Raw genomic sequence first — 13,441 nt, forward strand, 5'->3', positions numbered from 1 at the left:
GTTCATCACCTTTTTTACAGACTATTGAAGTTGGGAAACTTTCGAGGAAGAATGGCACTTTCTTTTTTTCTATCTCTTCTCGGGTTGTGGAGTGGAGAATTGTTTTGGGATAATTTCAGTTGAGTAGTATAAAAGTAGCAGCAGTACAATCGGTTCTGTCGGTGGCAATGATTGTGAACTGTTAATAAAGATAAGTTTGTATTTATAAAATAGGTTTATTTATATTGCAGTTGTGTTTTATTTCGGTAATAAATGTTGGTACAGTAAGAAATTTGTTTGGTGGAAATTTGAATCTTAAGAGAAACATGTTGTAATATAAATAGAATTATAATTACTTAGGTGAAAGATCTAAAAAAGAATATTTGGTAGAAATGTTTGGTGCTTTGGACGCGTTTAACTATTATAATATAGCTACCTAGAGTGTTTGGCTGTAGTTGAACATTTCGATTATTCACTTGGCATTAAGGAGTTGTTTTATTCTTTAGGGGCTGAGATTCTTCGAGATCAAGAGGACCACATTCGATATTTACCCTTTTTGTTTGATCGGACTCTTCAGGGTTGTTCCATTTCTGCAATTCTCCCGTACCAAGTATCGCAAAAACGAGAGCTCCGAAACAATAGGTCGATGCCAAAATCCAAAAGATGATACTCCATTGATCGTAAGTTTGATTTCTGTAGGTAATCGTGCCCACCATGTAGCTGCTCAAATATCCACCGAGGGAACTGAGCGTGTTCGCCATGCCGAAAATGGTACCAGAAAAGTTGGGAGCGATGTCTAAACCGTTTCCTAGATAACCGGCAGTCACACCACCGTTGATGGTTAGGGCAATCGTGAAGATCGCCACAGATACTACGCGATCGCATCCGCGGTAAGCTTGCACGATCATCAGCAGACCTGGGCTCATCACAGCTATCAAGAGAAAAATAGTGAAAGTTGAGGGAAGTTGAGGCGTGGTCTTTGAAATTTTCGTTCGAATAGGCAAGTAAGTCGATAATCAGCTTACCAAAGGTGGTGAATATTTTTCGGATAGCCGTCACCGATAGTTTCTTCTTTCTCAGCAGGTAGTCGGCCATGGAAGATGTTGCCACGGCAAAAATGTATTTACCGAGATAAGGCAACGAAGACAGCATCCCATTCTAAGAGTGAGCAGCGTAAGCAAATGAAAGCAATGAAAAAGCCGATAAGAAAGGCGGATAGCGTCGAATAAGAATGTTTCTGCAAACCTGTTTAATATTGAAATCCAAAATATATTTCATGTATGTTGGTAACTGATTGACCACGGTGAAGTAGCCGAATACGCTGCATCCGTGAGTCAAAATGATGGCCCAAACTGGTGCCGATAAAAGAATGGATTTCCATGGAACGGGCAGATGCTAGAAAGTGAGACAAGCATTACTCTGCTACGTGCAGCTGGTTTCTTTGTAAGAGTGCAAGTATATAGTTACCTTCGACGTAGAGGTTGAACCGATTGCAGTCTCTATGAACTGACGTTCTTCGGCCGAGATTCTTGGATGTTGGGCTGGGGAGTCGAATATTAAAAGAAACCAGATGATGCTCCACACGAGTCCAATTGCTCCAGTTACATAAAACACGGACTCCCACCCCAGAGAAGCGATCAAGAATCCACAAACTGGCATAGTTATCGCTGCTCCTAGCGAAGAAGCTAGAACCAAAGGAGCGAGCACGTATGTTTTTACTTCCCATGTAGAATCGTGGGAAGGAAATGGTGTGTAATCATAGAATTTCGCCGAAATAAATACACATAATACTGTACCCATCATGTTGGAAACAAATTTGCTACGTTCCGTCGGTGGAATCCACCTGGCGGTCATCGGTTGGATAGCTGGCCATGTGGCTCCCTGCGTTGAAACGTTGTCGATTGCAAATACTTAGATTAGCGCGTTGACTGTCGATTCACGATAGGATTGAATGTAAAGAGAGAAGAACCTACCAGCATGAATCCGAGTACCGCTCTTAAAGCAGCAACTGCGATGTATCCGTAAGATGCGGCCAGCGGAGTTAGAAGCGTCACAGCGCTGGACACTAGCATGCTGCAGCCGAACACCCTCTTGGCGCCTATGATTTCCGCCAGTCGTCCGCCAGGTAATTCCGTGCAAATGTAGCCCCAGAAGAAGCTCCCCAGGACGAGGTTTACTTCGTACTCGTTCCATTCGTATCTGCTTCCACCCGTTTCATCCTGTTACGGGTCAGGATTATTATTTTTCGTTCGTAACGGAACGAAATGCGTAGGGTAAGGTGCAACGTACAAATTTGGACGGATACGTGGATGGAAGTGATGTGTCATTGTCCTTTCCGTTCAATGTATTCTCAGGAATGATGGAGGTCGCTGTATCGTTGAAAGCGAGCGTGGTTTTTCTGCCAACGCCGACGCATTCGCTAGACGCGTTGAATTCGCTAGAATGCGAGCTGTCGTTTCCAGGAATGACCATCGACACGATGGCAATCGTCAAGTTGACGCGCAACATATAATTTAACATGAAGCCTAGGATGACCATAATATTCAGTACTTGTCTGCACGTGATCCGATCTGAAAGCACGCGAAATGTCTGAGATTCGCATCGAAGCAGGCGAAAGGAGGGGAGTCGAAAAGCACGAAACGCGAGGGAATTCGCAGAGGCGTGGGATGGAAGAGTCGGTCAGTCTGAACGCGTATTTAGGACGTTGGACACGCGAATCGCGTCTCGCTGCGCGAAACATCATGAGGTCGTTAACGAGTTAACGAATCGGGGGGTCCTGCCATTCTCGACCTCAATGCGTGACAAATCGTGGCAAATCGTGACAAATCGTGACAAATTCATCTCGTTCGCGATTATGCGAGGTTGTGGTTGTGGTCTCGGTTAACCGACGGGAGAGCAACGATCTATTGAATTGGAAGGATCGAGCACGCGGGTATTCGCGATCAGGCTCATCACCGATCGAGATCTTTCGACTGGGCAAGAGAAGGTACGCGATCGCGCAGCTACATGTCTCAACGTTTGCGAGAGCGACCTTCACCCAGAACTTTGGGAGGACGTTTCCGGCTGCTATAAATATACGTGCTGGCGAGCATCGCTGCGCTTTCGTTCTCGAGCGGAACAACGGTTGTCGCGAGCGAGAAGCGACGCTCTGGCTCGCTCGCCCTCGCTCCGCCTCGCTCCGCCTCGCTCCGCCTCGCTCCGTCTCGAAACTGACGAAATGCGTTCTATGCATTTCTGCTTACGAGACCGCGTGTGTCATAGATAACCATGACATAGACCGCGTGGACTATGAGCCATCGCAGACCGATAATAATTTGCACTTTTAATGTTCGATGTCCTCTGACCGCTACTACTCGGCTAATCCATAGCCGAGCAAAGTCTTAGTTGCATCGCGTGCACGCTCGCGTGGCTGTTTTCGTCGAAGCGAACTTGACCTGGTGAAATAGGCGGAGGCATGAAAGACAGAATCGCTTACCTAGTATGTTTTTGTTGGACGCCATCCTCGTATCGGTGATCTTGTACGCGAATAGAAATCACGCACGCCTAGTCTGTTTGTCGGAAAATTTGAAAGAGCGCGATCGCTGGATTGCAAAAAGTCGAAAAGGTTGAGACGATTCTGAGATTGAGCGATCGCAAACGCGGTGAAAGGCGACGAATGGAGAGAGAAAAGTTGGCAAGATTTTTGGAAGATTTTGGGACGAGAATTGGCGTCACTAAGAGCTCGCTGGCAAAAAGTCTCGATCCGAGATCGCTCCGTAGGAATATCGGCACTGCACGGCACGACACAGCGCAGCGGTGGCAGCTGCTACTTGCTACTGTGTCGAGGCCCTACGTAGTGCCAACGGTGGCTGCCGTTACGATAGCCTCGATTACTCCGACGGACTAGCAAGTTATTCGTACTCGCGTTTACCGACACACGTGTTGGTATTGCTATTCCTGTTTCAACGGGCACGTGGTTGTTGGCCGTGGTCGCTGCCGCTGTCCTAGCGTCAACGGATGTCCTCTTCTCTAGGACGAAGCTCACTGTTACGTTTCACGATATCGTCACTATCGCCTCGCCAACGTCACCGAAATCATCATTACGACGCACGACACGGTTGTTCTCGAATGAAGGGGCACCTCCAGCCTCGATTACCTCGCGCGTCCAACGTGCCAACCGAACGAATGAACCAGCTCAACGACCGAACGAGTGATCCCTTCCGGCCTGACTGCAGCCAGCTACCTGACGCGACGCTTGCTTTTCTTTTCTTTCCCTTTTTCGCCAATCAGAAGCTAGCCATTCTTCCGCGTCCCGCGTCGACCGAAAGGTGGGACAAAATCTTCTTCGTGTCCTTTGGAAACCGTTATTCTATTCGTTAGAGGCAAGTCCAGGGCTACCCTCGTACCTTAATCACACCGTTAGAACGCGACTGCCACCGCTTCGACGCAGGTAATCGAGCTTCTAAAGGAAGGAAAGCTCAACTGCTAAGTAGTTGATACGAATTTTGGCAAGAGAAGAGGTATACCTGAGGTTTTCGATGCGAATTTTACTTCAACTTCTCTATGTACATACGTTATGCGTTTCATTTTCGTTGACAAGACATTTCGACGAAAAAGTTCTCTCGATCGCGAACAGAGATACGAATGAAAGCGTGTGGCTGAAAGGTTGATGATTCGGTGCAAAGCGCAACCTCCGATTCCGTCCTCTGGATCTCAGTCCAGAATGTTAAGCTTGCTGTTGGTTTTTCTGAGTTGCGCTCGCCATGGGATGATCTGGATATCGTCGTCGTTGTCGATATCGTTCGCGTCGTTTCGTTTCTCTTCAGTTTCCTGTTTCTCCTCGGGTTGGGAAGGGCGCGATGAATTCGGCGAAACGTCCCTTTTCGACGACACTACGACATCTGTCTTGGACATTGGCACGATGTGTCCCGGATTCAGTCTGCAAGAAACGAGTGGTTACGTACAGGTATATCGTACTTGGCTAGAACGATCAGACGCAAACCTTTTCTCCTCGTTATCCTTTTTAGCGAGGAGCTGCCTTTTCCACGCAGGGATCGCCTTCTGTCGTCTCTCCTCGTTTTCTTTAGCAATCTGTTCTTCCAGCTCCTTCTTCGCTCGCTCGGCAGCTTTGCGAGCCAGCATTTGTCGCTTCCATATCGGTATCACGTTTCCGGAACTATCTTTTTCTGGAATCTTTCATCAGAGTGAGACGTTAACGCGTAAAAGAGGAAAATTATACATCTACATACTATAGCTTGTCCGATGTGTCTTTCAGCTACCTGATCCACAAAGTTCGAAACGCTGAACGCTTTATTAATTTCCGACATTAGATTTTGTTCCTGCGTCTTTTCGACTTGCGCCATTTCTACCTTCAGCTTCTTGATACCGGGAATATCCTTGGTTCTTTTCAATTCCGCGATCAAGTCTGTCTTTTGGACGAAGAACGACTCTGAAACTGAATGGAGAAAGAAAGCGAATTATCGTTTCAATGACACACTGTAAAAGCGCGCGTTCCTCTTGCGCTTACCATTCGTCATAGACACGCTGCGTGGCGGAGGAGCGGAGAACGTTTTGGTCGCGTTCATTTTCGCCGTAGTTCTCCGCAACTGAATGCTCGTTAGATCTTGAATGCTGATGGTCGCCAGTGGTTGCGGGTTTTTGCAAAATTGTTCAGATTCGTTGGCTGTACCGCCACCGCCGCCGCCGCCGCCGCCGCCGCCGCCGCCGCCGCCGCCGCCGCCGCCGCCACCACCGCCACCACCACCACCAGCGGCGTCGCCATCGCCACCGCCACAGTTACTAGTGCCAGCATCGCCGTTTCGCCAAGCCTTTTGCAGCGGAGACAGAGGCGGAGGTGGAGGTCCATTAGACGGCTCCTTTTCCTCCTCTTCCCTTTCCTGAAGCTCCACCTCCTCCTGTCCCGAAAGGATTTCCCTCCGATCCGAGATACGGCTCTGTATGTCCAAGTTATCCACCGATCTACGAACGAACGCATGGTGAAGGACAATTGGACGGGCGCGGGAGATGTATCGTAAAAGGAGAACAGCCTGACCGACCTTGCTTTCGAGAGACTGTTCTTGGTGGAAGCTTTGCAGATGCTTTTCAGGTACTCGGACGGCTTGAGCAAAGTGTTGGAGTCCGCGTTAGCGAACATAGGTGGTATAAACGGCAGCACCATGTGCCTGTTGACCAGATGGGACGTTTGATTCGCCTTAATTTCCTCGGTGTCCGCCGGTGAACTGGCAGGAGGTACTTCCGGCTGTCGATGTTCGCCACAGGATACGTCGGACTTGTTGGTCGCTGTTCCGAAACAGAAAGAGTAGGGAGAACGAATCGCTGTACGTTGGGCAAGTGAAATCTAGGTAAGTGTATTATATGCTCGATGAGCGCTATGGTCTAGTAAACTATGCCCGTCTTCGCGATCCACCGACTAGACTGTTTAAGAATTATTACGGCTCGCCACCGTGTACGTTAAATCGGCCGATCGTCCGAACCGATTAACTTTGAGCCACTTGCTCTTCCCTTGTCTACAAGCAACTAGTATCATTCGATTTTCCGAATGAAATTTCCTCTTGGGCCGCGTGTCGCTTACCCGTAGAGCCAGCTGGACCGTTTTCGTTCTTCCTCTCGCGATTCGTATCCGTCGAAACATCCTTCTTTTCGTCCCGCGCGATCGCTTCCGCGTTCTGTTTGTTAACCGCTAGCAGTGCGTTGTCCTCCTTGTCCGGCGGCGGGGGCGGAGGAGGTGGTGGCGGCGGTTTCGCGAAACTGGAAAAGATGACAGTTTCGTTGCTACAAATCAATCGAATCACGAATGTTCACGTTTCTTTTCGATATTTCCTGCAAGCCGATTATCGTTCGTTCTACTTACCTAGCTGCCGCGCTCGTCGCTTTAATTTCCTTTTCGCTTTCTACTTGCGAACCGGTTGAGTCTTTTTTCTCTGAAAATGGATCGCACGATATCGTTAATTTTTCTCTATCGAACGAACCGAATCAGATATCTCGGCTGAATCGCATACCCTGTGAAAGTTCGACGTTGATGTTCGCGGTCTTGCCGACTCGTTCGTTGCTGCTATTCCGCGAAAGCGAAGGAGTAGATGTAGTTGACGAAAAGCAAGGAATTTCGCTGCTCACGTTCGACGATTCGCTCGCGCTGCTCGATCTGCTGTACCTCCGATCGGTTTTACGAGAACAACTGAAATCAGATTATCCTTAATCGTTTATCGCACGGTTTCGATTATGCAGGTTGCGCAACGCGGCCGATATTGGCCAACGTTATCGTTGTATGCATTCAAGTGTATAGCTCGGTGATTTCGCCTGGTGTTTGAATCGAGGTCAATGCTGTTAATATAACTGGATCGAGTGCTGTCGAAACGAAGAGTCATCGGGCAGGTAGCCTGATAGACAGACAGACAGACGGACGGAAAAGTTTAGCAAGGATCCGTATCCTGTTAACGGTGGCCAATTCGAATCGTTCCGGTCCAATTCTATTCGCTAGGAAGCTCCTTTTCTTAACAGTACCTGCCGTCAGATGCGTTGTCAGGCAACCTCTTCTGGCCAATGGTCGGGGCCTCTCCGGCGTTCGGCTCCTGTCGCAAGCAAATTTGCTCGTACGCGTGTTCCGATGGCTCGGCAACTATCTCGGATTTAGTCGAGTAACCGTTCCCACTGGACGGTCGCTCGAGAACACCATTGTTGATGTGCACGTCCACTTTCACTGAAACCCAACGATACAAAACGATGCTTGCGAATCGATCCTCTTTCGTTAGCAATCGAGTGGAAATGAAATGTGCGCGTTACCAGTCAAAGTCTCGTCTTTCCTCTCAAAGTGCCGGTGCTTCTCCGTGTCGGCGAACAGTCGCGTGATCCTGGTGTAGACCAAATCGTGGGGACTGTGCAGGTAGAAGGATTCCGTGTCCTTTGACTTTGCTGGCTCGCCGATGTACGCGGTCATGGGATTTATGTAGATTCCATCGCGAGGCCGAGAGCCCGGCGGATGCAGGAAAAACGGCTCTTGAAACATACCACAGCCACGCAACGAACACTGAAAGCAGCAGTTCCACCAACCATTATCGAACGCTGTGTCTCGCATACCTCTCGCACGCTCTTCCGGAAGAGTGAGCTGCACGCGCGTTCGCTCCCTCGAGCCAGTCAAATCAAATTTACCAGTGAAGACTGGTAAATCGGTTCTCGTTCCTCCTTGCCTTCGATCGCTCGCGATTTCGGGGACACGAGACTCGCTCGCGATCGAATTCTCAACAGTAATCTCTCTTTCGACGAACGTGCGAGTGCCGATTCGCATTTACGTAGGTATACATATCGTTACTAGCCTTGTCGACGGAATTTGTGGTGCAGCTGCAGCTTGTGGCGTCACTCATGTTCTCCGAATAGTCGGATCCAGAACGATCCCTGGCCATTTTCTCGGGGACATTGATGCGATACGCTTCGCTCGTTTCCTATCAAACATCGCGTTTGTCCTTTACACGGTTTTCTAACTTTTACACGGTTTTCGCTTTCTCGAACAATCTCATTCGTTTCGTATCACGTTTTATACTAGTTCACTCTTTAAAAGCAGGACGAGAATCAGTACGTACGAACGATGTCGCCAATTTTCTTTCTACTCTATATATTCTTCGTATCAGTTTTCGTTCAAACGACTACACAATTTCGTCGGTATGACATCAAACCGGCGCGGCAACTTTCTACGCGGAAGAAGGATCGTAATCTTAATGCCCCCATCGCTGAGATAAATGCTACGATAAAACGGCGAATCTAATCCGTATTGTACGAGGCTTAGGTCTACCATTATGTATGCGCGGTTGTAGTCGTTCGACCGTGGCAAAACTGTCTTCAAGTTGACAGCAATTCTTTGTGCTTTCGCGAGGATATACTGTGTATATGATCGCTCAAATTCTAATCTCGCGGACTATCAAACTGATCTCCCGTTTCATTTGTCAGTCTAGGTCTAGGAGAAAGGAGACAAAAGGAGAAGAAGAGCTATTGTGTTGCGACCCAGTCTTTTCTTCTCGATTTGCCGAACGAAACGGTCAAGTACGATCGATTTGTTGAGTGGTCAGAATCGATCCATATGGTAGGTGAATGCACGCGCGCTGTCTCGTTCCTCGAGCATGATATCGCGCATTTCCCACGGCACGTTCGAATAGAAGGATGTAGAACGGAAACGTTCCACCGATCTTCGCTCGGAATTTCATCGATGAGAACGCGATGATTGGAGACGAGATGATTGGTTAGGTGTAAATCGGCAATCGTTTGTCCGTTGTGCAACGTATTCGATGGCTGTGGTTCACTTACGTGTACACCCATGCAAGAGCAGGACGAGGTTGACCGATGCGATGTCGAAGAGTACGAGACATCCGATCGAGCTGCGCTCCGCGGCACCGATTCTTCGAGTATGCTCCGACCGCTGTTGCGAAACGTTTCAATCTCTCGGTGTCGGTAAGGAACTGTGCTCGAATCGCAGAGGAGATTGGGAACGAAACTAGTAATCGGAGCGGTCGAACGACCCGATTATCGGCTGTCTTTTATGGAACCATTTCGGTAGTCGAAATGAATTTTTCCGTAGCCGAAAGTGAGAAAGTCGAGCGGCCGGTTGGACAACGATTGGACAACGATTGGACAACGAACTCGATCCGTGCACCGTAAGCGGCGGACCGGGACTCTCTCGCGTTGGGCCCACCTGTTCTAAGCGAGAGCCGACCAACTGGCCGCGGTAGGGGTACCTGCTTCGTCAGCTACCTAGTTACCACCGATCTTCGAATCGTGCCGTTCCATGCCGTTCACCGTCGTTCACCGTCGTTCACCGTCGCTCATCTCTTCTCTTCTTCACTCTCCCATACTCTCTGTTCTGTATAACCGAGCCTTTTCGCAGCTCCTGTCGCTAAACGCGATGGACTCGATTACATGCACGAACATCCGTGTGTGGAGCTTCAACTGGAAACGAGCAACCTCGAAACCGAGGCTTTTCGTTCTACGGAAGCTGAAGAAACATCGAGATAACCGTTTTTATCGTGCAACGAGAGGATCCAGGATGTCGCGAAGCGTTCCGACATCATCTTTTGCGCGCCCGAGATCATCACCCTGGCGCGAGTCAACGCGGCAGATTTCCGTTACTTCTTCCGTGAAGTAGGATGCACAAGCAAGGTTACTCTATCGTTGGAGAAGGAATCTCGTTTAACTGTAAACAGCTCCCACCTCGATTTTCTCTTCTCTCTGCTTATTCGCGTCTTACCGAGTCGGAGCGAAATAAGTAGGTACAGACGACTCTTACGCACCTTTCGAATATGGTTTCGCGCGTCTGTCTCGGTGGGCTCGGCAAAGTACAAATTTAGGTCTTTGCTAGCTATTTCTTTATAGGTGCTCGCTATCTCGTTCGATTCTCTGCAATTTGTCAAACATGCAAAGCGGTCGATGACATTTCTTTTCGTATGCTTCTTGCTCGCTCGCGTTCGCGTTCTCTCCAAACGACCAGTTTTCGCGAGCGAAAGGTGCAAATCGTTTTGCCCCACCAACCATATCATTATTTCTCTTCTCGACGATAAACAACTACGAATACCTAATCGTAGGCTCTGCTATGCTTCCTGTAATAATCGTAGAGAAAAATGACTAAGGGTCAGGACGTGCTTTTAGCCGAAGTTGATAAAAGATATGTAGCTGTGAATCGAGCCTTGGTTTTATCAGTTGCTGCGTCGCAAACTCGAATATATTTGTTTCGATTACGAGCAACGTGCACGTGAATCGGAAAAAGAATCGCGACAATTGTGACTCGTACGTGCATATGCATGCGAGTACAGAGATACAGTACAACTACATAGATAGAATGTATTCTAGGAACAGAATACTGAGCACAGCGATAAATTTTCATAATGCACGTGGAATTTCTGGTTTTTCAGCAGGACGGTTGCCGACCGAATTTTTTTTCACGAGCCACGCCTTCCTACGCATAACGACGCGATTGGTTGATATAATTGAAAACAACGTAAACATGTTTTTCTTTGACGTATAGTTGCGATTTCGATGCTATTACGTGTCGTCTGAGGTCGACGGGTATCGCTCGGGTATAAAGAGGCGAAGCGACGAGGAAGATCGAGTGTTTCGCGATAGAGGAAAGTCGAACGATGAAGGACGAGTTGAAGGTAGGAAAAATGCCGCTGTTAGGGTGGCTGATTCATTTAGGTACGCTTCGTATTTTTTCTCATTTTAGTATCTAACGGGCTTCGGCTGCGAATTTTCGAGCGAAGATGAGCGCTGCCCTGGTGCTCTGCCACAAGCTCAAAATAATCCTCAAAAGTGTCGTTACGGTTTATATGCAGAACAACTTTCTGGTACAGCGTTTACCGGTGAGTAGGTCCTTACGTGTATATAGAGAGTTGAAATCGATCGAAAATTAAGAGAAATAAATTTGAAATAAAGTGATAACGTCTCGCTTCGTCTCGTCCCGTTTAACAGCTCCCCGCGGTCTGAACAAACGCTCCTGGCTTTACCGAATCAGACCGTCTGTCACGCACAGACCTTTCTCACCGATTTCTGACCCTGTTCCCGGTTTATCCTACGATTGGGACGCGGTACATCCCTCACCGAATCAGGTACGTCGGCAAGAATCGGCTGCTGGACGCGTCAACGATCCTCTTCTCGATCACGTTTCAGTTAAGGTGGAAGCCATTCGAGGTGCCCACTAGACAGGCTGCAGAAATAGACTTCGTACGTGGATTGCATACGATTTGCGGTGCCGGTGATTTTCGCGCACGACAGGGTGTCGCGATTCACGTGTACCTTTGCAACGCATCGATGAAGGACAAGGCTTTTTCTAACGCCGACGGAGATTTTCTGATCGGTAAGCATCGTATAAGAAACTTTTTGTCGACCCTATCATCAAATTGAAACGTTGTCTAGTGCCTCAGTTGGGCGCGTTACTCATTACCACGGAGTTTGGAAAGATTCGTTGCGAACCGAACGAAATATGCGTAATTCAGCAGGGGATGCGGTTCAGCGTGACGGTTTTTGGTCCTTCTCGAGGATACATTCTCGAAGTGTTCGACGACCACTTTCAGCTACCCGAACTGGGACCGATAGGTAATCCGATCGGCAAACCGAATACGTGACCTCGTTCAATTGCGCGAGAGTTGACACATGCGACAATTTCCGTGACAGGAGCGAACGGTCTGGCAAATCCACGGGACTTTCAGACGCCAGTTGCACGCTACGAAGATCGCGAAATCGAGTACGAGATAAGCTGTAAATATCATGGTAAACTGTTCCTCGCTAATCAGGATCACAGCCCGTTCGACGTAGTGGCCTGGCACGGGAATTATGTTCCCTTCAAGTACGACCTCGATAAATTCATGGTTGTTAATTCGGTTTCTTTCGATCATTGCGTAAGTAGAAAATGACCTCCTCGGATACCGTATCCAAGACGTGATTGGATTTGTTCTTTCGCAGGACCCTTCCATCTTTACCGTCCTGACATGTCCCTCGAGGAAGCCTGGGACAGCGACGGCGGATTTCGTGATATTCCCACCTCGATGGTCCGTGCAGGAACATACTTTCCGGCCTCCTTATTATCACCGTAAGTAGAAAGCCGACGACGATGACGCTTCTACTCGAGCGCAAACGTAAGGAGAGAACGAATGGTCGATGGAGAGAAATTTCGAGAGTCGGGACTACGATCTAGAATTGACCCAGAGAACAGAGTCCTCCGTTGCTCCACCTCCTGTCTTTTCTTTTCCCTTTTTCGCTTTTCAACTGAAACCTATGGAAGTAAGGAGATATAAGTAGATATCCGTTCTTTTGCTTTTCTACATCGATTCCTCCGTCTTCGAGACGCTTCGTTATGCTAGACTGCTTCTAGAAAACTCGGAATTTCCTACGATTCATTTACTTTTTCCCTCGAGACGATCCTTCCCCCGTTTATTTTCCCGCAAAATATATCATTTTTCACCCTCTCCCAGCCGTTTTCCTTTCGCTTTTACCTTTCTTTCAAATTACGTACATCGAACGGGTTCTGCTTGAATCGACTAGAGAAACTAGAAAAGAAACGCGTCTATTTACGTATCCGCTTGTTCGTCAATGACTACCTCGATTCTAGGGAATTGTATGAGCGAATTCATGGGCCTCGTAAAAGGTAGGTACGAAGCTAAAGAAAACGGTTTTCATCCGGGCGGGGCATCGTTGCATTCGATTATGACGCCTCATGGACCAGACGCGCGTTCTTTTCAAACTGCTTCTAATTGCGAGCTCAAACCGGAGCGTATCGCGGATGGAACGATGGCTTTCATGTTTGAGACTTCGTACAGCATGGCAATCACCGAATGGGCTGCGAAACTCTCCAACAACCTGGACGACGATTACAGTAAATGTTGGGAAGGTCTTAACAAATATTTTCATTCGAATGTCGAACCTGTATCGACTGATCCTTAGTAATTGAATAAAATGCTTTACGATTTCTTCACGCAACACTCTCATTATT

General features: G+C 48.2%; 3 protein-coding genes across 8 annotated transcripts; 1 reads left to right on the plus strand and 2 right to left on the minus strand.

The window, feature by feature from the left end:
* Window positions 1-219: 219 nt before the first annotated feature.
* LOC143178375 (putative inorganic phosphate cotransporter) lies at window positions 220-3,621 on the minus strand. Its single transcript, XM_076376987.1, has 8 exons — window positions 3,455-3,621; window positions 2,269-2,549; window positions 1,953-2,198; window positions 1,776-1,860; window positions 1,447-1,664; window positions 1,225-1,374; window positions 1,005-1,137; window positions 220-910 (listed from the first exon to the last, which is right to left on the minus strand). Exons 1-8 carry the CDS (start codon window positions 3,477-3,479, stop codon window positions 462-464), a joined length of 1,587 nt encoding a protein of 528 aa, XP_076233102.1. The 5' UTR covers window positions 3,480-3,621; the 3' UTR covers window positions 220-461.
* Window positions 2,675-13,428, plus strand: Hgo (homogentisate 1,2-dioxygenase). Of its 6 annotated transcripts, none has more exons than XM_076376988.1 (9): window positions 2,675-2,965; window positions 10,869-11,111; window positions 11,180-11,315; window positions 11,425-11,561; window positions 11,623-11,809; window positions 11,869-12,048; window positions 12,127-12,350; window positions 12,415-12,541; window positions 13,061-13,428. In XM_076376988.1, exons 2-9 carry the CDS (start codon window positions 11,094-11,096, stop codon window positions 13,390-13,392), a joined length of 1,341 nt encoding a protein of 446 aa, XP_076233103.1. In that variant the 5' UTR covers window positions 2,675-2,965; window positions 10,869-11,093; the 3' UTR covers window positions 13,393-13,428. The 6 variants fall into 6 exon arrangements, with proteins under 6 accessions (XP_076233103.1, XP_076233106.1, XP_076233107.1 ...); XM_076376991.1 differs by having other exon boundaries at window positions 10,872-11,111; XM_076376992.1 differs by having other exon boundaries at window positions 10,982-11,111.
* F (espin protein forked) lies at window positions 4,486-9,282 on the minus strand. Its single transcript, XM_076376984.1, has 13 exons — window positions 9,271-9,282; window positions 8,289-8,414; window positions 7,750-8,002; window positions 7,480-7,678; window positions 6,978-7,153; window positions 6,830-6,899; window positions 6,551-6,726; window positions 6,015-6,258; window positions 5,753-5,937; window positions 5,486-5,641; window positions 5,238-5,413; window positions 4,961-5,151; window positions 4,486-4,897 (listed from the first exon to the last, which is right to left on the minus strand). Exons 1-13 carry the CDS (start codon window positions 9,280-9,282, stop codon window positions 4,672-4,674), a joined length of 2,190 nt encoding a protein of 729 aa, XP_076233099.1. The 3' UTR covers window positions 4,486-4,671.
* Window positions 13,429-13,441: the final 13 nt, after the last annotated feature.

The sequence above is a fragment of the Calliopsis andreniformis genome, chromosome 4, assembly GCF_051401765.1.
Source record: "Calliopsis andreniformis isolate RMS-2024a chromosome 4, iyCalAndr_principal, whole genome shotgun sequence".
NCBI lineage: Eukaryota > Metazoa > Arthropoda > Insecta > Hymenoptera > Andrenidae > Calliopsis > Calliopsis andreniformis.

Coding starts and splice junctions, on each gene's coding strand:
- F (XM_076376984.1), bottom strand. Junction 7,679..7,749: donor GACTTTGACTGGTAACGCGC/ACATTTCATTTC, acceptor ATCGTTGGGTTT/CAGTGAAAGTGGACGTGCAC. Junction 5,938..6,014: donor AACAGTCTCTCGAAAGCAAG/GTCGGTCAGGCT, acceptor GTTCGTTCGTAG/ATCGGTGGATAACTTGGACA.
- LOC143178375 (XM_076376987.1), bottom strand. CDS start 3,479: ATGGCGTCCAACAAAAACATACTAG. Junction 2,550..3,454: donor GTCCAACAAAAACATACTAG/GTAAGCGATTCT, acceptor GCGTGCTTTCAG/ATCGGATCACGTGCAGACAA. Junction 1,138..1,224: donor TGGATTTCAATATTAAACAG/GTTTGCAGAAAC, acceptor GCTCACTCTTAG/AATGGGATGCTGTCTTCGTT.
- Hgo (XM_076376993.1), top strand. CDS start 6,224: ATGTTCGCCACAGGATACGTCGGACTTGTTGGTCGCTGTTCCGAAACA. Junction 6,278..11,179: donor GCTGTTCCGAAACAGAAAGA/GTAGGGAGAACG, acceptor TTCTCATTTTAG/TATCTAACGGGCTTCGGCTG. Junction 12,049..12,126: donor ACCCGAACTGGGACCGATAG/GTAATCCGATCG, acceptor TTTCCGTGACAG/GAGCGAACGGTCTGGCAAAT.